At 37.4% G+C, this 27,170-nt stretch overlaps 1 protein-coding gene across 6 annotated transcripts; it reads right to left on the minus strand.

Moving 5' to 3' along the window:
• Positions 1 to 5,827: 5,827 nt before the first annotated feature.
• Positions 5,828 to 27,170, minus strand: LOC138082058 (UDP-glucuronosyltransferase 2B31-like). 6 transcript variants are annotated; one of them, XM_068975284.1, is made up of 7 exons: positions 27,002 to 27,170; positions 26,440 to 26,485; positions 25,691 to 25,839; positions 13,893 to 14,024; positions 11,080 to 11,167; positions 9,975 to 10,194; positions 5,828 to 7,457 (listed from the first exon to the last, which is right to left on the minus strand). In XM_068975284.1, exons 1-7 carry the CDS (start codon positions 27,164 to 27,166, stop codon positions 7,178 to 7,180), a joined length of 1,080 nt encoding a protein of 359 aa, XP_068831385.1. In that variant the 5' UTR covers positions 27,167 to 27,170; the 3' UTR covers positions 5,828 to 7,177. The 6 variants fall into 6 exon arrangements, with proteins under 6 accessions (XP_068831385.1, XP_068831384.1, XP_068831383.1 ...); XM_068975283.1 differs by having other exon boundaries at positions 26,440 to 26,491; positions 26,843 to 27,170; XM_068975282.1 differs by lacking the exon at positions 26,440 to 26,485 and having other exon boundaries at positions 25,691 to 25,835; positions 26,688 to 27,170.

The raw sequence follows: 27,170 nt of genomic DNA on the forward strand, positions 1-27,170 counted from the left end.
CCCAGAAAGATGGTAGGAGGGGTGAATTCGCATTTAGAGTCAAATCCCATTCCCTCTAGAGATGCTCAGAGGGCTCAGACAAACCTTGTGTGCACCAGGACCCAGGGACCCTACAGAGACAGAGCTATGTTGAGCATCTCCTGTGGAGGTACGGGTCAGCAGTGGACTGCTACAGAGACAGGGACTCTGGGTGAAGCAGACTTGGGTATGGCATAAACCCTCTTGGAGGAGCTCACCATTAACCCCACCATAGAGCTGCCAGAACTTACACAAGACTGGGAAATAAATTCTTCAAGGGCACAAACAGAACCTTGTGTGCACCAGGACCCAGGAGAAAGGAGCAGCAACCCCACAAGAGACTGACCCAGACTTGCCTGGAAGTGTCCAGGAGTCTCCAGGGGAGGCGTGGGTCGGTTGTGGCCTGCTGCAAGGTTGGGGGCAGTGGGTGTAGCAGTACATGCATGGGATCTTTTGAAGGTGGTCCCATTAACTTCATTACCTCCACCATAGTTTGGCCCCAGGTAAACAGCAGGGAGGGAACACAGCTCCACCCATCAACAGAAAATTGGATTACAGATTTACTGAATATCGCCCCATCCATGAGAACAAGACCCAGTTTCACCCTCATTCAGTCTCTCTCATCAGGAAGCTTCCATAAGCCTCTTATCCTTCTCTATGAGAGGGCAGACAGAATGAAACCACAATCACAGAAAACTAACCAATCTGATCACATGGACCACAGCCTTGTCTAACTCAATGAAACTATGAGCCATGCCATGTAGGGTCACCCAAGACAGACGGGTCATGGTGGAGAGATCTGACAAAATGTGGTCCACTCCACTGGAGAAGGGAATGGAAAACCACTTCAGTTTTCTTGCCTTGAGAACCCCAGGAACAGTATGAAAAGGCAAAAAGATAGGACACTGCAAGATGAACTCCCCAGGTCAGTAGATGCCCAAATACTACTGGAAATCAGTGAAGAAATAACTCCAGAAAGAATGAAGAGACAGAGCCAAAGCAAAGACAACACCCAGTTGGGGATGTGACTGGTGATAGAAGCAAAGTCCAGTGTTATAAAGAGCAATATTGCATAGGAACCTGGAATGTTAGGTCCATGAATCAAGGCATATTGGAAGTGGTCAAACAGGAGATGGCAAGAGTGAACATTGACGTTTTAGGAATCAGTGAACTGATTCCTAAATGGACTGGAATGGGTGAATTTAACTCAGATGACCATTATATCAACTACTGTGAGCAAGAATCCCCTAGAAGAAATGGAGTAGCCATCATAGTCAAGAAAAGAGTCTGAAATACAGTTCTTGGATGCAATCTCAAAAACGACAGAATGACATCTGTTCGTTTCCAAGGCAAACCATTCAATATCATAGTAATCCAAGTCTATGCCCTAACCAGTAATACTGAAGAAGCTGAAGTTGAATGGTTTTATGAAGACCTACAAGACCTTCTAGAACTAAAACCCAAAAAAGATGTCATTTTCATTATAGGGGACTGGAATGCAAAAGTAGGAATTCAAGAAACACCTGGGGTAACAGGCAAATTTGGCCTGGAGTATGGAATGAAGCAGGGCAAAGGCTGATGGAGTTTTGCCAAGAGAGTGCACTCGTCATAGCAAATACCCTCTTCCAACAACACAAGAGAACTCTACACACGGACATCACCAGATGGTCAACACTGAAATTAGATTGATTATGTTCTTTTCAGCCAAAGATGAAGAAGTTCTATACAGTAAGCAAAATCAAGAGTGGAAACCGACTGTGGCTCAGATCATCAACTCCTTATTGCCAAATTCAGACTTAAATTGAAGAAAGTAGGGAAAACCTCTAGACCATTCAGGTATGATCTAAATCAAATCCCTTGTGATTATGCTGTGGAAGTGAGAAATAGATTTAAGGGACTAGTCTGATAGACAGGGTGCCTGATGAACTATGGATGGAGGTTTGTGACATTGTACAGGAGACAAGCATCAAGACCATCCTTAAGAAAAAAAAAAAAATCCAAAAAGCAAAGTGGTTGTCTGAGGAGACCTTACAAATAGCTGTGAAAAGAAAAGAAGCAAAAAGCAAAGGAGAAAAGGAAGATAAACCCATTTGAATGCAGAGTTCTAAGGAATAGCAAGGAGAGACAAGAAAGACTTCCTTAGTGATCAGTGCAAAGAAATAGAGAAAAACAATAGAATGGAAAGACTAGAGATCTCTTCAAGAAAATTAGAGATACCAAGGGAATATTTCATGCAAAGATGGGCTCAATATAGGAAAGAAATGGTATTGACCTAACAGAAGCAGAAGATATTAAGAAGAGGTGGCAAGAAAACACAGAAGATATATGCAGAAAAGATCTTCAGGACCCAGATAATCATGATGGTGTGATCACTCACTGGTGCCAGACATCCTGGAATATGAAGTCAAGTGGGCCTTAGGAAGCATCACTATGAACAAAGCTAGTGGAGGTGATGGCATTCCAGTTGAATTATTTCAAATCCTGAAAGATGATGCTATGAAGTTGCTGCATTCAATATGCCAGCAAATTTGGAAAACTCAGCAGTGGCCACAGGACTGGAAAAGGTCAGTTTTCATTTCAATCCCAAAGAAAGGCAATGCCAAAGAATGCTCAAACTACCGAACAATTGCACTCATCTCACACGCTAGTAAAATAATGCTCAAAATTCTCCAAGCCAGGCTTTAACAGTAGGTGAACCATGAACTAGATGTTCAAGATGTTTCCAGAAAATGCCAAGGAAACAGAATTCAAGTTGCCAACATCCTCTGGATCATCAAAAAAGCAAGAGAGTTCCAGAAAAACATCTATTTCTGCTTTATTGACTATGCCAACGCCTTTGACTCTGTGGATCACAATAAACTGTGGGAAATTCTGAAAGAAATAGGAATATCACTCCACCTTACTTGCCTTGAGAAATCTGTATTCAGGACAAGAAGCAAAAGTTAGAACTAGACATGGAACAACAGACCGTTTCCAAATAGGTAAAGGAGTATGTTAAAGATGTGTATTTTCATCCTGTGATGTTTGGATGTCATCACCGACTCAATGGAGATGAGTTTGAGTAAACTCTGGAAGTTGGTGATGGACAGGGAGGTCTGGTGTGCTGTAGTTCATGGGGTCACAAAGTGTTGGACACAACTGAGTGACTGAACCAAACTGATGCTTATATCCAAAGAGAAATCAGTCAGGAAGTTAAATTATAACAGCTCTACCTCAAGTAAATATATAAATAGCAGATGTGGAAAGCAACTGAAAGGGCAAAGTGTAGAACATTTCCAGATTATACAGTGTGTTTAATATTGATTTGTCAGTCATCACACATTTAAATATAAGTTAAATAAGCAGGGTGACAATATACAGCCTTGACGCAATCCTTTTCCTATTTGGAACCAGTTTGTTTTTCCATGTCCTGTTCTAACTGTTGCTTCCTGACCTGCATACAGATTTCTCAAGAGCCAGGTCAGGTGGTCTGGTATTCCCATCTCTTTCAGAATTTTCCGCAGCTTATTGTGATCCACACAGTCAAAGGCTTTGGCATAGTCAATAAAGCAGAAACAGATGTTTTTCTGGAACTCTCTTGCTTTTTCCATGATCCAGCTGATGTTGGCAATTTGATCTCTGGTTCCTCTGCCTTTTCTAAAACCAGCTGGAACATCAGGAATTTCATGGTTCACATACTGTTGAAGCCTGGCTTGGAGAATTTTGAGCATTACTTTACTAGCATGTGAGATGAGTGCAATTGTTCGGTAGTTTGAGCATTTTTGGCATTGCCTTTCTTTGGGATTGGAATGAAAACTGACCTTTGCCAGTCCTGTGGCCACTGCTGAGTTTTCCAAATTTGCTGGTATATTGAGTGCAGCACTTTCATAGCATCATCTTTCAGGATTTGAAATAGCTTAACTGGAATTCCATCACCTCCACTAGCTTTGTTCATAGTGATGCTTTCTAAGGCCCACTTGACTTCACATTCCAAGATGTCTGGCTCTAGATGAGTGATCACCCCATCGTGATTATCCGGATCGTGAAGATCTTTTTTGTACAGTTCTTCTGTGTATTCTTGCCACCTCTTCTTAATATCTTCTGCTTCTGTTAGGTCCATACCATTTCTGTCCTTTATCAAGCCCATCTTGACATGAAATGTTCCCTTGGTATCTCTAATTTTCTTGAAAAGATCTCTAGTCTTTCCCATTCTGCTCTTTTCCTCTATTTGGAAGAAACACAAGCTGGAATCAAGATTGCTGGGAGAAATATCAATAACCTCAGATATGCAGATGACACCACCCTTATGGCAGAAAATGAAGAGGAACTAAAAAGCCTCTTGATGAAAGTGAAAGAGGAGAGTGAAAAAGTTGGCTTAAAGCTCAACATTCAGAAAACTAAGATCATGGCATCCGGTCCCATCACTTCATGGGAAATAGATGGGGAAACAGTGGAAACAGTGTCAGACTTTATTTTTTTGGGCTCCAAAATCACTGCAGATGGTGACTGCAGCTATGAAATTAAAAGATGCTTACTCCTTGCAAGAAAAGTTATGGCCAATCTAGACAGCATATTCAAAAGCAGAGACATTACTTTGGCGACTAAGGTCCTTCTAGTCAAGGCTATGGTTTTTCCAGTGGTCAGGTATGGATGTGAGAGTTGGACTGTGAAGAAGGCTGAGCACCGAAGAATTGATGCTTTCGAACTGTGATGTTGGAGAAGACTCTTGAGAGTCCCTTGGACTGCAAGGAGATCCAACCAGACCATTCTGAAGGAGATCAACCCTGGGATTTCTTTGGAAGGAATGATACTAAAGCTGAAACTCCAGCACTTTGGCCACCTCAGGTGAAGAGTTGACTCATTGGAAAAGACTCTGATGCTGGGAGGGATTGGGGGCAGGAGGAGAAGGGGATGACAGAGGATGAGATGGCTGGATGGCATCACAGACTCGATGGACATGAGTCTGAGTGAACTCTGGGAGTTGGTGATGGACAGGGAGGCCTGGCGTGCTGTGATTCATGGGGTCTCAAAGAGTAGGACATGACTGAGCGACTGAATTGAACTGAACACAGTTAAATACTGATGCCCTTGCACAGAACATCAACTATATCTTGTAAGGAATAAAAAGTGTAAAAATAATAGCAAGTGAGAGGTCTTGTGACTGCAGCCCCTTTGACACAGAATTAGAAATAAAGTGACATCAGGAAGTTGGAGGGTTAAGAGGGTCCCAATACTTGTATCCCACATAAAATCTACAAAAACAATAAATGCACAATTAGGAACCATTGAAAAATATTTAGAACTAAAATTTAAATTCTCTTCGTTGGAAATTCAGTGTATTCTTTAAGATCATTTTCTCTGTGGTACACAAATTTACATATATTTACATATGTTTCATTTTATGTCCAAAGAAGAATGTCATGCTTATTTTTTGTAATTTTTGCAACTTGTTATTTACTTAGTAATGTGACATGGACAGCATTGTCCATAATCCGTCTGTTTTCTCTCATGCTGTACAACTATGTTGTAAGTTAGTTAGTGTGTTCATAAACTGATAGCAATTTAAGTGCTAGTGGGAATTCAGTATATAATTATGAACCCAACTACCAATGCAGGAAACATAAAAGATGTGGGTTTGGAAAATCCCCTGGAGGAGGGCATGGCAAGCCACTGCAGTATTCTTGTCTAGAGAATCCATGGACAAAAGAGCCTGGCAGGTTACAGTCCATGGGGTGGTAGGAAGTCAGACACGACCTAAGTGACTTAGCATGCATGAACACATGCAAGTCTTTCTGAATGACAGATAACCAAGATGTAGAGTTGCAGTGTTAAACAGTACATTTAAATTTTATTTTCAAAGGGTATCTCCACATTATACATACAGAAAAATAGTTCTCCCATATTATTTGTTCTGAAAATTATTTTTGGAAAATAATTTGCTTTAAACAAATTTTAAATTATGAAAATATGATAACACATTTATAGAAGACTTGGAAAATGCAGTTACATATAGTTCCCTGTATATTACAATTTTTAGGTAGATAAGATTTTTAGTTAGAATTTCAATATCAAACTCTCAGAAATTAATAGAATGCATCTATAGAGAAGTAGAAGAATATAGTAGACCTGAAAAGCATCATGAATCAATTCAACATATTAAGATTTATGCATTTTTTACATAACCTTAGGACACAAATTCTACTCAAGTTCCTATAGACTATAAACTAGGAGATACTGAAACATATCCAGAGACATAAGTGACTTAATTTCCATTTCCCAAAGCACCAGTGACCTTTGTCCCTTTTTATATGTCATTGGCCATTTCACTTCTGTGACTTTCTTATTCATCTTCATCTATTTTCATATTGGACTGTTTGACTTTTTTGGGGGGATTTGGAGTAATTCTCACTGTACAATAATGACAAACCCTTTTTTTTTGTTACAAGTGTTGCAGGATAGATTTGTGGAAAATTATTTAGAGCTATATATGTGATTTAATAATATTATCTACTATGGTACCATAGTAATTCTATCTTTTTAAAACATGGTAATTATGTTGAGAGGCAGTATGGAAAATTCTATGGTACATCTTTCCTATCATTCCCTAAGCATCAATTTACTTTTAAATAATTTGAATAAATTATGCCTTAGACTGATGAATGTTTGTTATATGACTTAAATGGTCCTCTTGGTCAATAAGACCCATTTCCTCACCTGGACCACCTTGATTATAAACTGCTTTCCTATGTGCAGTTTACAAAAGTGACTTCAGATTGCTGTCATTTGAGTTACCAATTTTCCATAAACTTTATGTCATTTTTGTATTCTGTCCATTGTTATCTGATTATGTCAGTCAGAGGTGTCTGTGCACACCATGTGAAACACTGTTATAACATATTCAGTGATTTTTTTTAGTAAAACTTCTGATTTAAAATAATAAATTTCAATATTTATGCATTTACTTTTATATAATTTTCATCAGCTTTCATCTTGGTATGACATTTTTCTAAATTTTAAACCATTAAAACATTCCTTGTAAACAAATTTTGAAAGGAGGTGCTGAACTGTGAAAAGCCATTTTGTCACAGGAAGATAGGAGCCTTTTCATAACTCCTTCCTGTTGGAATAAGCTGGAAGAATTCCACCTATGGGGCATTTCTGCTTTGGGACCCAAATACAGCTATTCCCTTTTCCTCTTCATGCCTCTTTCAGCAAATTTTCGGCAACAGAACAGAAAACATTTTGTGATGACAAATACAGCAACTGCCACACAGGCCAGCAGGAACCCGATCACGTCCAGAGAGTGATACTGGAACCAGGTGAGCTTGTGGGCGGCAGGTCGCAGGTACTTGGCTCCTTTGTGGCGCATGACAAATTCGATCCAGAAGACTGCTCGGTCAAGGGGCTTTATAGGCTGATCACGTTGAATGGTTGATAACCACATAGCATTCTGTTTATACCTGAAGGAAAATCAAAGAGACATCAATTTATAGAATGAACTAGAAAAGTTAAATATGTGAAATTTCCATGCAAAGAGAGGAAATGAGTGCCACATAGAGTGGAAGAACAATTGATTGTTTTTCTAAGAGATAATTATAGAGATCTAAGCTCATCGGCCTGGAGAAGGAAATGGGAACCCACTCCAGTATTGTTGGTGGAGAATTTCATGGACAGAGAATCCTGGCAGGCTACAGTCCATGGGGTCACAAAGACCTGGATATGACTAAGCAACTGAACACACATACAGGAGCTTATGGGCTAGAATTTGTTGAAGGCATAGGATTTCAAGCTATGAAGAAAAAAGACAAGAGAGAAGCATCTGTAGCTTGAGAATGGAATAAGTTAAATAGTGAAGGTGAAAAGAAAAGAAATACATGACTTGAGCTATCCAGTAAGGAATTGTTAAGAGATCTGGCAGAGAAGCTTTGAAACACTATCATAATCCAGAGATAGGAGGTAAATACATCATGAGCTTCAGAGACATGGCTAGACAGCACTGGCCAGGAGGTGGTGTTGACCTTGTATTAGTGAAGCAGTGGTTGAAGTGTGGAAGTGAATTGCCTTCGTTTGAATTCTGATTCTGACACTTACCTTGCTGCCTGCTTTTTAAACTCCCTTTCTCAGTTTTTCATTGTTAAATGGAATGAATAACAATAGTATCCTATCTGACTATTTGGAGGAATAATATATTGATCCTTAGATTTATTGTATACAGTATACTCAGTAAATTTTTCCTAATATTATTGTTTTCCCTGCTAGTTATTTTAGAATACAGAGTGTGCCAAACATTTCACCTTCAGGCTTTCGAGTTTTATTTGTTTTTACTGTTGAAATGATGATGGACTAACAGACAAGGAAGGAGGAATAAAGCGATGTGATGCATGAACTTTAAATAACAGTGTGGTAACAATGGAGGTAACTTCTCTCCCTGTTCTGTAAAAAACTCAGGGGGAGCATTGGGTATTTGAGAAGAGGGTAGTAGTTCAGAAATACTTTTAATAGAGTAGGGAAAGTTTATAATGAAGAAGTTACTTAATATGTATAATGGACTTAGTACAATGTGTACCATTTCATAAATAGTCAATATATATCAAGCAGTACATTATCTTTGTTTGTTGATGCTAGCTTTACATTATTAAAAATTAAAAAAATACACAAAGATACTACACAGAGTTACTTTTACATAAAACTGCCTACTGAAACATTTCTTTTAAAAAGAAAGAAAACATTCTTCTTATGGCAGTCATTTAGTGTAATGTTTGTGCTAAAATTAAAATTAAATAACACTGTTTTTAAAGCACAAATGACCATTGTCCTATTATTACCAATATAGTCTCAAAATGTTTTTTTCCAAAGTCATCATAAAACAATAGGGGGAAAATACATGCATCATATTTGTGATATTAATAGTAATAATATTATTCAAGTTAAACCATGAAACAATTTGAAAACAAAATGTTTCTGGTTTCAGAAAATTTGATTTTTACATAGGAATATCCCAACATGTCTTTTCAAAGTCAATTACTTTTTGATTTTACAGTTTTTCAAAACAAGACGAAAACAACCTAAAGAAGAACTAAGAATGTACCTATATTTGGGCTTCACAGGTGGCACTGGTGGTAAAAAATAAATAGTCTCAAAATAGTTGTAATTAGAGAGTTAATTAGATAGTTCTAGATGTTTATCTTTCATCTTTTATGGAAAAATATTAGCACAGAAAATTTGAAAAGTGCTCAATGTAATGAGAATTTGAGATGGATCATGTCATGGTGATTTACTAAAATTAGACCATTTTAGAAGAGTCTAATGGAGAAGGCAATGGCACTGCACTTCAGTACTCTTGCCTGGAGGATCCCATGGGTGGAGGAGTCTGGTGGACTGCAGTCCATGGGGTCGCGAAGAGTAGGACATGACTGAATGACTTCACTTTTACTTTCATGCATTGGAGAAGGAAATGGCAACCCACTCGAGTGTTCTTGCCTGGAGAATCCCAGGGACGGGGGAGTCTGGTGGGCTGCCATCTATTGGGTCACACAGAGTCAGACACGAATGAAGCGACAGCAGCAGCAGCAGCAGAAGAGTCTAACACATTTGAGGAATTCATATGCTGAACGAAGGTCGTAAGTATGCAGATGATTGCTTAAAGAGTTCATAGTTTCCTACTTTTACTTTGTTCTCAGTGCTTCTTCTTAATGTTTGTTACCACTGAGGGATTCTTCTCATTCTAATGAGGAGCTCTTTCAAAATTTCTCCACCATCCTTAAGCCTCTGACAAATCTTTCCTCTAAAGCCACTGAAAACACATAATGTGACCCAATAGGTTACTAATGACTATTTTCAAAGCATTGAGCAAATCTTACTCCTCATTGTTTTTACTGAAGACTCCTTGGTTCCTCTTGTGTCTTCCTATGAGAATGCCTCTAGAAATAATATGTGGTAAAAAATATATGTTTATATATATATATATATATACTCACGAAGGATTGTTAATGACTTGCTTCAGTGCATTGAGAAAATCTGTTTTTGACATTGTTTCCAAGTCCAATCTGACAGCTGCTCCCTTGGCCTTCACTCGGTTGATGTTATCAGGTTGCTCAGCAAACACAGGAAGGCCCACCATAGGGACCCCGTGGTAGATGGCCTCATAAATGCCGTTGGTTCCACCATGAGTTATAAAGGCCTTGGTTTTTGGATGACCTAGGATTGTGTGAATTTCAGTAAAATTATTAATTAAAAGTCTTAAAAATGAGATAAGGGCATTAGAAGACACTGAAAGAAAGCAATGTTTTTCTTTCTTTCTTTCTTTTTTTTTAAATATAACCCTTGATTACACATACGAAACTGCATTTAAATTGCTTTTGGAACTCAGTGCAAGAATCCACTAAGTCTGCTGGAGAGGTAAGTGAAGACTTCATGAAAGAAGTACTTTACCTTTTGAATGTCATAAATGAGTTCAAGATCGGCAGGTGAATAGCTTGAAAGAATAGTCTGCGTAAAATAAAGCGGATGAACAAAAATACCAGAGGAGGGCATGTCAGAAATATATTCTCTTAAAGAAACAGTAAAGTCATTCAGTCTGATAGAAAGGGTGACAAGGCCACAGGAAGGGTAATGGGAGTTGTTCTGGAGCCAGAGGAAGGAAAAGCTACATTACCATAAAATGTGTAATTGCCTCAAGGAAATGATTGCAGAATTTTTCCTACAGAAAATGAAGGGTCATTGGTAATAAAAGAGGAGCCGCTATTTTTCAGTGGAACTTTTTTTTTCTTTTAGTGGAACTTAAAATATCCCTATGGGGGGAAAAGATAGAGAATTCAAAGACAGAACAACAGTCCATGAAGTTATTTAAAAATTCATGGCTAGAAATGATTACAGCTAAAATAAGACACTTCGATTCTATAAGGGAGATCACTATGTTTAATAAAGTGACAGTTGCTATATTTTCTATTTTCACCTAGAGCTGGAAATAAAAATAAAGGAGTAAAGTTTTCTTTTTGAGTGTTTCAATAATAAATGCTCGGTAAGTTTGTTTCCTGTTGAAGTACAATCACCCATGCTTTCAATTGCTCTACCAAGTCTCACCAAGAAGGTCATTCTGGGGGACCCACTTATACAGCCGAGTATTGGGTCCTAAGGTGTCTGGTTTCTTGCCATCGTGTCTCCATAGAACCTGTTAAAGTAAAGAAAATATTCCATAAGTTGAACTTCAAGTTTATAGGGATAGAATTCTAAAGAGATTGAAGACATCTAGTTAAATGTCTTTCATATGACACTTTGTCATATTCCATATGACATTCAGCTGGAGCTGAAACTCCAATACTTTGGCCACCTGATGTAAATAACTAATTTTTTAGAAAAGACCCTGATGCTGGGAAAGATTGAAGGGAGGAGGAGAAGGGAATGACAGAGGATGAGATTGTTGGACGGCATCACCGACTCAATGGACTTGAGTATGAGTAGCCTCTGGGAGTTGGTGATAGGCAGGGAAGCCTGGTGTGCTGCAGTCCATGGGGTCACAAACAGTCAGACATGACTGAGTGACTGAGCTGAAATGAGCTGAACTGATGACAGTTAAGGAAACAAGAACATGAGCTCTTAAGTAATAATATCTACTAATACACTGCCATCAATAGGAAGACCCACATTTTATGAACTTATTCAACCAGGTGTGGTATGCACTAATGACATCTTACAGATGATGCCATAGAGAAATGAGATCTTGAATAGCAAATTTATATATTTAAGAAATTGCTATGTGGTATCCATTCTATTAAAAAAAGTAGCAAGTTATTAATAACATACATTTATTTTGCTTTATGTCATACACTAGCTCTTATTTTTAAATTTAATTGTCTCTTACTGATTCCTTTTGGATTCATAGTAGGGACTTTACTTATATACACTTACTCATATAGCTTAAGTTATTTTTACTAGAGTTTTATATCTTTTGGTTTACAAAAAGGAATACATTCAATCAGCCACTTATGACAATTAATATTTCTGCCTATTTAGTAATTTATTAATAGCAAGTTAATTAATGCTGTTTAGGAAGATAGCTTCTTGTAGACTACAAATTGTTAAACACTACTTCCAAGAAAAGTGTCTATTAGCAATTTTTGACATGAATCCAGTGTATTGCCACTTTTCTAGGTTAGGAAATTCTTTAAATTTAGAAAAGAAGAGTCTGTCAGCAATTTGTAAAACTATTTTTTTTCTATACTCAGAGGTTTTTATTTTTATTTTAAAATATAAATTTATTTATTTTAATTGGAGGTTAATTACTTTACAATACTGTATTGGTTTTACCATACATCAACATGAATCTACAAAACAGCTGTTGGTAAAGTTCAAAAACTGTGGTGCTAAATTAGTACCAAGCAATCTTCATAAACTGGATTATAATTTTTAGTTGTTTAACTTCTACTTGCTATCTGAACGTAAAGTAGGTTTCCAGCGAAAAATTAGCATGTGTGGTTAGGAGAATACTACAATATCAGATAGTAAACTAAAAAAGTAGTTCACAAACATCCAAAGACCCTTGGTGTATTTTATACATTAGAAAATAAGTTACTACTCTATTTTATGGAAAAGGAGGCAGCTGATCCTTTTCCATGCCAGTCTTTCTCATGCTTGACTCCTTCTTATAGCCTATTGTCTTTCTTCAATTCAGAATAGTAATAGAAGCAGAGTCCATTAAGGACCAGACTTTACAATGCACCGGGTTCACCCAAAGGGCAGGACCCCACCTTCACCCTTTCTCTTTGCTCTTCCTGCCTCAGACTTTGGCAGGACCCAGTCAACCAAGGTGGCTGATGTTTCTCTTTCTCTGAATCACTCTGGCTATATGGATATCTGGCAGCAGCTTGCGGTTCCCTGACCATCCTTTCTCTGTGTAGCAACCAGAAAAGGACACTGAAGAAGGCTGTTTCAACATTTAGGAGAAGGAAAGGGGTTGGGATTTCCTGGCAGGTAGAAATTGCATGGCACATTTCAGATTTTTGTCAATATTGCTTAACATTATTGTATTATTGGGCTTCCCTGGTAAAGAGTCTGCCTGCAGTGCTGGAGACCTGGGTTTGATCTCTGGGTTGAGAAGATCCCCTCAAGAAGGAAATGGCAACCCATTCCATTATTCTTGCCTGGAAAATCCCATGGACAGAGGAGTCTGGCTACAGTCCACAGGTTTGCAAAGAATCGGTATTATGCCTACTGTTAAAATTTAACCTCTGAGAACACCTGTATATATATATATATTGTGTCCTCAGGAGCCCTTCAAGGTAAAGGAGTAAACTACATAACAGAATCTGAGATTTCTTTTCCCGCCTACAACACTATTATAATACCAAAATTTATACTGCTGCTGCTAAGTCGCTTCAGTCGAGTCCGACTCTGTGTGACCCCAGAGACGGCAGCCCATCAGGGTCCCCTGTCCCTGGGATTCTCTTAAGTATATCTCTTCTTGATTACAATGTTAGTCCAAAGCTACTGTCAATCAAAAACACTCTATACCACTCTAGCATCTGCCATGTATATTTTGTATTTTTATAAATATTTCAGATAAGTTGGAGCTATCATAGTAGTTTACCTTTCTTGCAAAAATTTTCTGTAATTAGACTTTTTATAGAGTTTAACAGACTCATTAGTTGCTGCTGTCATTCAGTCGCTAAGCTGTGTCCAATGCTTCACGACCCCATGGACTAGCCCACCAGGCTCCTTTGTCCATGGGGTTTTCTAGGCAAGCCACTGGAGTGGCTTGCCATCTCCTTATCCAAACGATCTTCTCAACCCAAGGATCAAGCCTGAGTCTCCTGCATTGACAGGCATACTCTTTTACTGAGCCACCAGAGAAGCCCAACTTGTTAAATAGTTGTCCACTATTAAGTTACTGTGTGTACCTTTTGTGGAATCTCGGCAAGAGCTGATGCAATCATATTGGCTCTTTCTTCTGTCATGTTAGTGACCATTGATCCCAAAGTAAACACCACAATACCATTTTCTCCAGAGCTCTGCACAAACTCTTCTATTTCCTGTGAAAAAAACATTTGCTCCATCACAAAAGAGCAACAGCATAGCAAACATTAACTGAAGGGTGGCTACAAACACTATAGTTAGGAATTATTAGTGACTTTTAAAAAAAGTGGTAAAATATCCATAAGATAAAATTTACCATCTTCATCATTTCTAAGTGTATAGTTCAGTAGTGTCAAGTATATTCGTCTTGTGGAACCAATCTCTAGACATTTTTCATCTCAAAACTAGACGTCTATGTCCATTAAGAAGCACCATTTCTTCTTTGCCCAGCCCCTGGAGACCTTCATTCTACTCTACGTTTCTACAAACTTGAGAGTCTAGCAATCTCATAAAAACTGAATTGTACAGTATTTGTATCTTTGTGATGGATTATTTCACTTAGCCTAAGGTTCATCCATGTTTTGCCTTGTTTCATATTTCCTTTTAAAGGCTGAGTAATATTTCATTGTTTGCAGACACCACATTTTTTTTTTTTTTTTTTGGCTTTATCTGTCGATGGATGCTTGGGTTTCTTGAACCTCTTGGCTCTTGTGAATAGTGCTTTCATGAACATGGTGTGTAAATATGTCATCCTAATTTCATAACTAATTTCAATTGTTTATATATATCCCCAGAAGGAGAATTGTTGACCTATTGAGAGTCCCTTGGACTGCAAGGAGATCCAACCAGTCCATTCTGAAGGAGATCAACCCTGGGATTTCTTTGGAAAGAATCATGCTAAAGCTGAAACTCCAGTACTTTGGCCACCTCATGCAGAGTTGACTCATTGGGAAAGACTTTGATGCTGGGAGGGATTGGGGGCAGGAGAAGAAGGGGACGACAGAGGATGAGATGGCTGGATGGCATCACTGACTCTATGGATGTGAGTCTGAGTAAACTCTGGGAGTTGGTGAGGGACAGGGAGGCCTGGCATGCTGCGATTCACGGGGTTGCAAAGAGTCAGACATGACTGAGCGACTGAACTGAACTGAACTGAACTGAACTGATGGTAATTCTACTTTTTATTTTTTGAAGAATCTCCATAGGGTTTTCATTAATAGCTCTCTTTCAAACAGATGTTATCCCTGAGAACCTTGGGAAGGAGATATGTAATATGAGGTTAATTTCTTCTAATATGTGTATTTGTGTAAATGTGTATGTGTGTAAAAGCAAGAAAAAGACTATAGTGAGGAGATACTATTAAACAATGCTACACTCAGATTCTTCATCAGTAATGTCATTGATTACTAACATAGATTATTGGAAAAATTTGCTTCCCTTGTGGCTCAGTTGGCAAAGAATCCACTTGCAATGTGGGAGACCTGTGTTTGATCCCTCGGTTGGGAAGGTCCCCTGAAGAAGGGAACGGCAACCCACTCCAGTATTCTGGCCTGGAGAATTGCATGGACTGTATAGTCCACAGGGTCACAGAGAAAGAACTGGACACAACTGAGCAACTTTCAGTTTCACTTTTTGCTTCATCTTAATTATTTATTATTATAATCCTACTAAATCATTTATTTATTCCATACATTCTGGTGAGTTATTTTAGTTTCATCATTTGTATTTTATTTTCCTGACTATTAGTACTAAGAAAAAAGACGATTCTAATGACTCTCTCATTCTTTCAGCTCTATAATCCTTATACCTTACCTTAAACTTTGCCAATATTTCCCAGACTCTCTCTCTAAATTACTAATCACTGACAATGAGGAGTCTGGTATTGCTGTTTGTATGCTGTACGAAAGAGTCCTATGAGCCCTATATGTAGAACCCAGAGATATATCTGTGTATTTATATATTTGAGTGATCATATTGCTGAGTTTGTTTCAGTTCAGTTCAGTTGCTCAGTCGTGTCTGGTTCTTTGTGACCCCATGAACCGCAGCATGCCAGGTCTCCCTGTCCATCACCAACTCCGGGAGTCCACCCAGACTCATGTCCATTGAGTCGGTGATGCCATCGAACTGTCTCATCTTCTGTCGTCCCCTTCTCCTCCTGCCCTCAATCTTTCCCAACATCAGGGTCTTTTCAAATGAGTCAGCTCTTCGCTTCAGGTGGCCAAAGTATTGAAGCTTCAGCTTCAACATCAGTCCTTCCAATGAATACTCAGGACTAATCTCCTTTAGGATGGACTGGTTGAATCTCCTTGCAATCCAAGGAACTCTCAAGAGTCTTCTCCAACACACAGTTCAAAAGCATCAATTCTTCAGCGCTCATCTCTCTTTATAGTCCAACTCTCACAACCATACATGACCACTGGAAAAACCATAGCCTTGACTAGATGGACCTTTGTTGGCAAAGCAATGTCTCTGCTTTTCAATATGCTATCTAGGTTGGTCATAACCTTCCTTCCAAAGAGTAAGCGTTTTTTAACTTCGTGGCTGCAATCACCATCTGCAGTGATTTTGGAGCCCCCCAAAATAAAATCTGACACTGTTTCCACTGTTTCCCTCTCTATTTCCCATGAAGTGATGGGACCAGATACCAGGATCTTCATTTTCTGAATGTTGAGCTTTAAGCCAACTTTTTCACTCTCCTCTTCCACTTTCATCAAGAGGCTCTTTAGTTCTTCACTTCTGCCATAAGGGTGGTGTCATCTGCGTATCTGAGGTTATTGATATTTCTCCTGGCAATCTTGATTCCAGCTTGTGCTTCTTCCAGCCCAGTGTTTCTCATGATGTACTCTGCATAGAAGTTAAATAAGCAGAGTGACAATATATAGCCTTGACGTACTCCTTTTCCTATTTGGAACCAGTCTGTTTTTCCATGTCCAGTTCAAACTGTTGCTTCCTGACCTGCTTACAGGTTTCTCAAGAGTCAGGTCAGGTTGTCTGGTATTCCCATCTCTTTCAGAATTTTCCACAGTTTATTGTGATTCACACAGTCAAGGGCTTTGGCATACTCAATAAAGCAGAAATAGAGGGTTTTCTGGAACTCTCTTGCTTTTTCCATGATCCAGAGGATATTGGCAATTTGATCTCTGGTTCCTCTGCCTTTTTTAAAACCAGCTTAAACATCTGGAAGTTCACGGTTCACGTATTGCTGAAGCCTGGCTTTGAGAATTTTGAGCATTCTTTACTAGCATGTGAGATGAGTGCAATTGTGTGGTAGTTTGAGCATTTTTTGGCATTGCCTTTCTTTGGGGTTGGAATGAAACCTGACCTTTTCCAGTCCTGTGGCCACTGCTGAGTTTTCCAAATTTGCTGGCATATTGAGGGCAGACTTTCACAGCATCATCTTTCAGGATTTGAAATAGCTCAACTGGAATTCCATCGCCTCCACTAGCTTTGTTCATAGTGATGGTTTCTAAGGCCCACTTGATTTCACATTCCAGGATGTCTGGCTCTAGGTGAGTGATCACACCATCGTGATTATCTTGGTCTTGAAGATCTTTTTTGTACAGTTCTTTTGGGTATTCTTGCCACCTCTTCTTAATATCTTCTGCTTCTGTTAGGTCCATACCATTTCTGTACTTTATTGAGTTTGTTTGCGCTTTCTTAATGTCACAGTAGGAGGTACTATGCGTAACTGCTGTGAACGTGTAGTTCACATCAAACTAAATAAAGCTACTGGTGAAGCTGTCTTTGCTGGAGTTCTTTTAGAATTATTCTATTGAGTAACCCCAGATCCTCATCAGTTCAAAGTAATTTTGTCACTAATATACTAGGATAAATCCACATTCCTCAATGTACTCTCCTAAAAAAATTGTATGCTTGGAATTATATCAGAATTATTTTGTCTTGTAGTGCTTTATACTTTCCAATATAAATTTTTTATCTTCTATGTTAGAATAATTCCACATTCCTCACTGTACTCTATTACAAAAAAAATTCATGGAAGCAGGTTTCCTGAATAGCTAGTGAAAATGATGTACGTCTCTTTTAAACTTCTTTCCTTTTTTTTGTTTTCAATTTATTATTTTTCTCTTCTGGAGAATAATGACTCAACCCTTCCATCATAAAATGTATATTTTTTGACCCTACTTATGATCACAAAACATTTTTTAACCTATTTTTAACAGAGAAAAAAGAAAATGGAATCTTTTTTCAAACTTTAACCTTGTAGATTACATTGTGTAGAAAATTCTTTAAAGATGTAATTTCACCCTGATGATATCAGTCTCAATATGAAGGTAAGTGAACTTTCCTATGACTCACATGGTGTGTGCATGCTGAGTCGCCTCAGTCATGTCCTCGTCTTTGCAACCCTGTAGGACTGTAACTTACTAGTCTCCTCTGTCCATGGGATTCTCCAGGCAAGAATACTGGAGTGGGTTGCCACGCCTTCCTGCAGGGAATCTTCCTGACCCAGGGATTGAACACACATCTCCTTTGGCTCCTGCATTACAGGTGGATTCTTTATCACTGAGCCATCAGGAATGACTGACTCACATGGTACATCCAGGTCATAGGTATATTTTCAGTGACCTTTAGCAGTATTTAAAGTTACGTGTCTTCAGTATTTTGTCTCATTGTCTTATTACTCAAAGCTGATTTTTCTCTGCTCTGGAAGATTCATCTCTATCATATTGTAATGCAGCCTTTCTTTAAAAATTAATCACAGATGTGGACTGATTATTCTCCTTCTCTGACATCTTTATGAAAATAACACAAGCTTATGGCAAAAGCATGCAGAATACAAAAAGTTATAAAAATGAAATAAGGTATACTACTGAGTAAGGATATCCTTAGTTTAAAATTCATACACTTTTTTAAAAGAATAAAATATATTTGACATAAAGCATTATGTAACTTAAGGCATATAATGTATTGATTTGATACATTTATATATTGTAATAGGTTTGCCATTTTAATGATGTGTGCATCTCCATAATGTCACACAATTATATTTTCTTTTTCTGTGATTGTAATAACTAAGATCTAGTCTCAGCATGATTGATGATTGATGATTATAATATTGTTGTCTACATTCACTGGTCTGTATCTTATCTCTAGCACTTATTTATTCTGAGATGCAAGTTTGTACCCTTAAAAGCATCTCTTTATTTCTCCCAGCCCTTAGCCCCTGGTAACCACTATCATATCACTCTCTTTTATTAAAAGTCTGACCTTTTTTAGTTTCCTCAGACAAGGGATGGGTGTGTGTGCTTAGTCACTCAGTTGTGTCTGACTCTTTGCAACCCCACGGACTGTAGCCTGCCAGGCTCTGCTGCCCATGGGAATTTTCCAGGCAAGAATACTGGAGTGGGTTTCCATGCCCTCCTCGTACAAGGGATATCATACAGTATTTGTCTTTGTCTTTTCAAAAAGATAAACAAAAATGACAAACTTTAGCTAGAGTAACAAAGGAAAGAAGACTCATAAATGAAGTTAGAAATGAGAGAGAAGACATTAAACTGATATCACAAAAATACATAGGGTCATAAGTTACTGCTGTGTAGAATTATATACCAACAAATTACGTACCACAAAGAATAGATAAAGTCCTAGAAATACATAATAAGTCAAGACAGAATCAGGAAGAATTAGAAAATCTGAATAATTATAATGAGTAAAGATATTGAACCTGTAATCAAAATCTCCCAACACAGAAAACACCAGGACTAGAAGTCTTCACTGACAAATTCTATAAAATATTAATATTTTCTGTTGCTGTTGTTGAGTCACTAAGTTGTGTCTGACTCTTTGCAACTCCATGGCCAGTAGCATGCCAGGCTCCATGGGGTTTTCCAGTCAAGAATACTGGAATGGATTGCCATTTTCTTCTCCAGGGGATCTTCCCAGATCAGGGATTGAAACTGTGTCCCCTACATTGGCAGGCAAATTCTTTACCACTGAGCCAACAGGGAAACCAAATTATACATTCTTTTTTTCCTCCCTATTTGTGTATGTATTGTAAATTCTCAATGATCTTAGTTTAACTTAGAATAAAATTTATTTCCTGGTCCATAGAAATATGTGAATTTCAGAATTTGGAGGAAAGAATCCTGAAAACTTTGGAGGAATTTGATGCTGGTGACAAAGTCTAAAAAAAAAAAAATCTAAAATATTCCTTCAAGGTCAGGGAACTGCATCCACCATGACACACAAGGAAATGGTCATCACTGCATTGTTGTCCAAGCTCTTTAACTTGGACATCCCCATGTCCACACTGACTTCTAAGCCCGTTCTCAGGTCTTCTTTGGAGGCCACAAGCAAAGTTATATCAACAAGGGGAAAGACTATATGACCAAAAATGCCCCCTACCCAAGGGGTTCTCTCCTAAGATAATTTTCCCAGGCTTTAGAAATGGCTTCTAAATTGCAAGGTTCTTTCTTATTTTGGGTTCCAGGAACCCTAGGTATCCACTGGTTGGAACTCAAAGATTCTTAAACTCCCCTGGGGTGTGATTTTTTTTTCTTCTACCGAAGTATAAACATTATAAGAATCAAAATAATATTAAAGGGATATTTTCATCTCTGTACATCAAAGAAATGTAAGTACCATTAATTCAAATATGGTTGATGAAAATTGTATGAAACTTATCATGAAGTCTTTCATTAGAAAAGACAGTAAGTTAATATCATTTTTGCTTTTTCAACCTGAATCTCTTTAGTTCTTCCACCTGATTCACTTGTTGTCTTTTAGGAATTTCACAGTTACATTTCAGAGACTGCTTAAACAGTATGGACCTCATATTGTAAACAATATTATGATTCTCTGAAGAGAATATGAATCTCTCCTCCAAATATGTCTATGTAAACTTGTAATATTGTTTAAAAAGCCAAAGAAAGGAAAGTAGTAATTCTGAGGGTATGAAGCGCCATAAAGACTAAAGTGGGATCTCTGTCAGTCCCTCAGACACATCCCCTCATAGGATGAAGCTCATGCTCAGTACTTACTCCAAGGGCTGAGAATCATTGCTTCAAAAACTTTTCCTAAAAAAATTAAACAGGAGAGAAGGAACATTTCTAAACTCATTCTACAAGGCCAATATTGCACCTTGATATCAAATACACAAGAACATTATAAGTAAAGAAAACTATATGCCAATATCCATGGTAAATATATATGCAAAAATTCTCATCCAAATATCAGGAAACCAAATTCAACAAAATAATAAAATAATTAAATAATTATATACCATGACCAAGTAGAATTTATCCATAGGAGGCAAAGATGGTTCAACATCCAAATCAATAGATGTAATACATTGCATTAATAAAATAAAAGGTAAAATAACTTGATTATCTCAAGAGATGGAGAATAACATTTGACAAGATAACATCCTTTCCTGATAAAACCTCCTATATATTGGGTGTAGAAGGAACATACCTCAACATAATAAAGACCATATATGATAAACCCAAAGCTAACATGATCAACAATGAAAATTTGAAAACTTTTTCTCTAAGATCAGGAACAAGACATGGATGGCCTCTCACACTCATTCAACATAGTATTAGAAGTCCTAGCTAGAGAAATAAGGCAAGACAAAAAATAAAAGGTATCCAAATCAGAAAGGAAGAAGTAAAATTGTCACTCTTTTTTTTTTTTTTTTGGATGACATAATTTTTTTGTACAGATAATCCCAGAGGTTCAACCAAAAACCTGAACTAATCTACAAATTCAGTAAAGTTATAGTATAAAAAATCAACATAGAGAAATTAGTTGCATTTTTCTATACTAATAATGAAACATCTAAAAAATTATGCTATTTACTATATGATCAAAGACAATAAAATAACTAGAAATAAACTTAACCAATGAAGTGAAAACTCTGCACAATTATAAGACTTTGTTGGAAGAAATAGCAGAAAAAAACAAATAAATGGAAAAACATAATGTATTCATGGATCATAAGAGATAATACTGTTGAAATATCCACACTACTCAATGCCAGCCAGAGCAGCACTCCTACCAATTTCAAATTCTACTACAAAGCTATAATATTTAAGACAATATGATATTGGCCTAAAGATAGACAAATAGAACAGTGAAGGAGAATGCAAGGCCCAGAATTAAAACTGCATTTATAGTCAATATTTGGCAAGGAAGACAAGAACACCTAATCGGGAAATGTTAGTCTATTCTTTGTCTTCTGAGAAAACTAAGCACATGCAAAAAAGTGAAAGGAAATCCCTATTGTACACATTTCACAAAAATGAATCAGAGACTTCACGTAAGACTAGACAGCATAGTAGTCTTTAAAAAAAAAGTGGAGAGAAGCTTCCTTAATATTGGTTTTGAAAATGATTTTTTTGAATATGACACCAAAATCATGATAGAAGAAAAAATCAATGATAGGACCATATCAAACTCGAAAGCTTCTTCACAGCAAAAGAGACAATCAACAAAATGAAAATACAAGCTACTGAGTGGGAGAAAAGTTTTTCAAATCACATACTCAATGAGGAATTGATATCAAAACTATTGATGCATTTTGCCAAAAGTCAATTCTTTAAAAAGTAATGAAAATTTCTGAGAACCTAATAATTAATAGAAAAGTTATTGTTTGAAGGAATAGTTTTTCTATATAATGAAATCTTCACAGTAATTGACTTGGATTCAAATCTTGTTTTATGACTTAATAACAACAGCTACATTTACTGATTATTATCATTATCCTACTGTTCATCTTTCCTTGTCATTCTCCCTTTCCTTCCAACCTCCCTTCATACTAACACTATCATGTTCCTGAAATGAGAATGGTGAAATGTTTCAAAATACATGGTTAGGTAGTGAAGAACTGTCACTAATCTTATTTCACCCTTTGGACACTATGAAAATTACCATAGATAACTCAAACAATTTGCAATCCAAAGAGTTTTCCCTTTGAAAAAGATACCAGTTTAATTTTTCCACCAATAATGAGTAGACAAAAGGATCTTTTAAGAGATCACAAAATAGTTTGCTGAAGATTATTTGCTTCCTATTTAAGTTTTAACTAAATTTAAAATGAATCATTTTAATTTATAACATTATATTCTTGCTTTCCTTCATTAGAAATAGAGCCCTATGAACTGAAGAAATTTTATAATTGGACAGTTTTCAGATTCAAGTGGCACAAATTGTTTGGTCTTTATCATAATCTGCAGAATTTATGATTCCTATATAGGCAGTGTGCATTTTCACTGTGTTCATTCTGTCAGGCCGCTATGATGTTGAGACCTACACTCCTTAAGAGAGTTTTGCTGAGGTTTTTGTATAAGGTCAAGGTAAGCAGAAAACACTTGGCCTAATAGATGAAGTTATTCCTTTTATGCTGTAAGCTATAAAACCCTGGGATTTCAAATGAGGACTGGTTTAAAAGTTGATGTGAAGGCAAGGAAATGTTGTATTTGGCTGCAAAAATTGTTAGGGCATACATTTTTGTTGACGAAGAATAATTTTCATTTTGTCTAGAGCACAGGTGAATAGAGTCAATCCTCAGAAAATAATTCTACCTTTTCATCTTGCTTATTTAATTGCCGAAACCTTAAGAAATTCTTAACATTAAAATTTTAAATTATTAAATTATATTTTATTAAATTACTTTTATTAACTTAATTTTTTTCTAATAAAAAAACTTTAAAAATTTATTTTTAAATCACTTCATGGGATATCTGCTTTCTAGGATTTTGCTGGAGAGCATGATCTTGATGTGTTAGGAAACCAGTCTTGATTCAATTAGGAATTAAATCCAGGTGGCTGGCACACATTGGGCTATTGATAGTATGTAATAGCAGATGGGGAAACAGTGTCAGATTTTATTTTGGGGGGCTCCAAAATCACTGCAGATGGTGACTGCAGCCATGAAATTAAAAGACACTTACGCCTTGAAAGAAAAGTTATGACCAACGTAGATAGCATATTCAAAAGCAGAGACATGACTTTGCCGACTAAGGTCTGTCTAGTCAAGGCTATGGTTTTTCCTGTGGTCATGTATGGATGTGAGAGTTGGACTGTGAAGAAGGCTGAGCACCGAAGAATTGATGCTTTTGAACTGTGGTGTTGGAGAAGACTCTTGAGAGTCCCTTGAACTGCAAGGAGATCCAACCAGTCCATTCTGAAGGAGATCAGCCCTGGGATTTCTTTGGAAGGAATGATGCTAAAGCTGAAACTCCAGTACTTTGGCCACCTCATGCACAGTGTTGACTCATTCGAAAAGACTCTGATGCTGGGAGGGATTGGGGGCAGGAGGAGAAGGGGATGACCGAGGATGAGATGGCTGGATGGCATCACTGACTCGATGGACGTGAATCTGAGTGAACTCCGGGAGATGGTGATGGACAGGGAGGCCTGGCATGCTGCGATTCATGGGGTTGTGAAGAGTCAGACACAACTGAGCGACTGAACTGAACTGAGCTGAATAGCAGCAAAATAACAATACTTAATATTTCTTCTAGACCACTGAGTTTGTGTCAGGGACATTTTGGATGTTTCATATGTACAGTTTTTTTTCCCCACAGGAACAATATGAGGTTGGTACTATTATCATGACTTAGTGTGGTCATATCGTTACCATCCTTGTTTCCTTTATTTCATAGCAACTTGCTAAATGGTGTCCCTTTCTACTCTTCCTCCTTTACAATCCAACCCAGTGACTATATCTTATGTAGGTTTATTTTTTTTAATGTGATCAAATCTCTCCCTTGACCCTTTTAAATTTCTACTGAACACCTTTACTAGATGCTTCAAACTCCTCATAATTATCTGTCTCCAACTTACCTCTTCAGCATCATCTGACTCAGCTTCTTCCTTTTTTGATGGAACTTGGACTTCTTGGCTACTTTTATTACTACTCAACCTGCTTTCCCTCTGTATCCACTTCTGCCCTCAGTTCAGTTCAGTTCAGTTCAGTCGCTCAGTCGTGTCTGACTCTTTGCGACCCCACGAACTGCAGCACGCCAGGCCTCCCTGTCCATCACCAACTCCCAGAGTTCACTCAGATTCATGTCCATTGAGTCAGTGATGCCATCCAGCCATCTCATCCTCTCTTGTCCCCTTTTCCTCCTGCCCCCAATCCCTTCCAGCATCAGAGTCTTTTCCAATGAGTCAGCTCTTTGCATGAGGTGGCCAAAGTACTGGAGTTTCAGCTTTAGCATCATTCCTTCCAAAGAAATCCCAGGACTGATCTCCTTCAGAATGGACTGGTTGGATCTCCTTGCAGTCCAAGGGACTCTCAAGAGTCTTCTCCAACACCACAGTTCAATAGCATCAATTCTTCGGTGCTATACCTTCAATTATTCCTGAATGTCCTTTGAATCTCACCTTACTTATTAAAGACTCAGAGATATTTCTGTGATTGCTGCTAGATGTTTCCTTATCATTGTGGTCTTTCCATATTGTAAAAATTAACACACAAGTTTTATTACTTGTTTGTATTCTGTCTTTCCAGGTAAAGTGTCAAGTGGCAGAAACTGGGTCTCTGCCATTTCTCTGCATAATATCACTTACTTCTGGAATATGTTAGTCACTTTATAATTATTTTTAGTGAGTGTCTGATGCTTTATTATGCATTAAATGATGAAATCATAATTTAACTTACATATTCTCAAAATCTCCCAGGTATCCCTCTTTTATTCTGTAATGTTAATGAAATTCAGATACTTGTATTGGTGTGGGATATGAGTTTCTAATTGGAAGTCACTTTAGTTTCCTATGTCACTTTCACTATATTAAACATTATAAATAAAGAATGCAAAATTATTCCTACTGAAAATGCAAAGTTAAAGAAGCACAACAGATAAGAGTAGGTGACCTTAGGCAGAGGTTTGGCAGGTTTGCAGTGGAGGCCTCCAATAAATTCAACATTTGGTAGTAGTGGGCAAGGATATTCAAAATCCCAGTAGGATCGAAAGAGCCAAAATTCAGCTTTCTCCATTGTCTCTAATAATGTAGTCGGTCTTCCTGGAAGGAAGGAAAAAAAAAAAAAGACAGATCAAATGAGAATATTGCCATATATATATATATAATGTAAGTTTTGGAAAAGAGATTGGAATGATGTAGCCAAAGATGTTTGAATGTTTCTATTCTTTGATAAAGCCAATATATATGTATGTGTATAATATATATTAAACATAAAATATCTGAAAACTGAACTACATAAATAAAAAAAATTAATGCTACCTAGAAGCTTGTGTTACAAATATGTGCATAACTCTTCAATCTATGTGTCTTCATTTATTAAGACATTTTATGAGTTTTCTAGTGACTTTTTTCAAGTTAAAAAAGAAGTTTAGTAAGATGGATATACAAATTCTTAGAGAAGTTCTAAGTGTTTCAATTTGTGGTTTATGACTTCCTGGAGTGTCCTGTACTAATAATGGACCATAAGATTATATCTTACCCTATCATTTAATGTTTCTATACTATTTATGAGATTGATGGAACATTTTATATTTTCTTTTCATCATTTTACTTATAATAGACAAATTTCTGTGACTTCATACAAACTTTTATTCCAAGGAAAGTTAGGACTTCATGCCACCAACTAAAAACCTGACTTACCTAGTACTTCACTGTAAAACTGGTCCCACTTCTTCTCATTTAACATCTGGAAGTAAAAGTCAAAATAAAGTACATATATCATATTTTTGACCCTCTCCATGAATGTCATGTGATCACTTAATTCAGACAATATAACAGGCACGTAGGATGGTGAGTATGGAAGTTTCCCACTCTTCCTTTCAATTGAATAACCGGGAGTGAAGCGGATACTGTACACTAATGGTACTTTAAGTATCTCAGCCAGCAGCTCTCCACAGGGTCCAACGGTATCTGCAAGGACAGCATCAAACCTTGATTCATGTAGTTTTGTCATAAGTTTCTTGTTTGAAACAAGTTCTTTACAGATCGTTAGAGTAAGATCAGAATAGTCCTCAAATAAGCTTTGCAGTAACAAAGGAAATGTCCAAAATGAATTTGTCAGTTCTGTCCATTTCGTGACAAAATGCTTCAAAGCATTCTCAAAATCATCTTTAGTTAAAGATACTGAGAAATTCTCAAATTTGATGGCAGATGGTTTGTTGAGATCAATAAAAATGGAAGCTGAAGATGTTAAAACAGTCACCTCATGACCCCTCATGGCAAGTTCATCCAGAATTATCTTCATATTCATCCAGTGACTATATTCCACTGGCCACACCAGCACCTTTCCACAACTCCCAGAGCAAAAGTAACAAGTCAGCTGTAGCAGCAGCAGAAGCGAGAGCCATTTCATAGACATCATGTTCATATGC

The sequence above is a fragment of the Capricornis sumatraensis genome, chromosome 7, assembly GCF_032405125.1.
Source record: "Capricornis sumatraensis isolate serow.1 chromosome 7, serow.2, whole genome shotgun sequence".
Lineage (NCBI taxonomy): Eukaryota > Metazoa > Chordata > Mammalia > Artiodactyla > Bovidae > Capricornis > Capricornis sumatraensis.

What these genes read in the sequence shown, in the direction of transcription:
- LOC138082058 (XM_068975279.1), bottom strand. Translation starts at nt 27,166, where the DNA reads ATGAACATGATGTCTATGAAATGGCTCTCGCTTCTGCTGCTGCTACAG. An exon ending in CTGCCAAACCTCTGCCTAAG is followed by an intron (nt 14,025 to 25,690) that starts GTCACCTACTCT and finishes TTTTTTTCACAG; the next exon opens with GAAATAGAAGAGTTTGTGCA. An exon ending in CAAGTCATTAACAATCCTTC is followed by an intron (nt 7,458 to 9,974) that starts GTGAGTATATAT and finishes ATTTTCCTTCAG; the next exon opens with GTATAAACAGAATGCTATGT.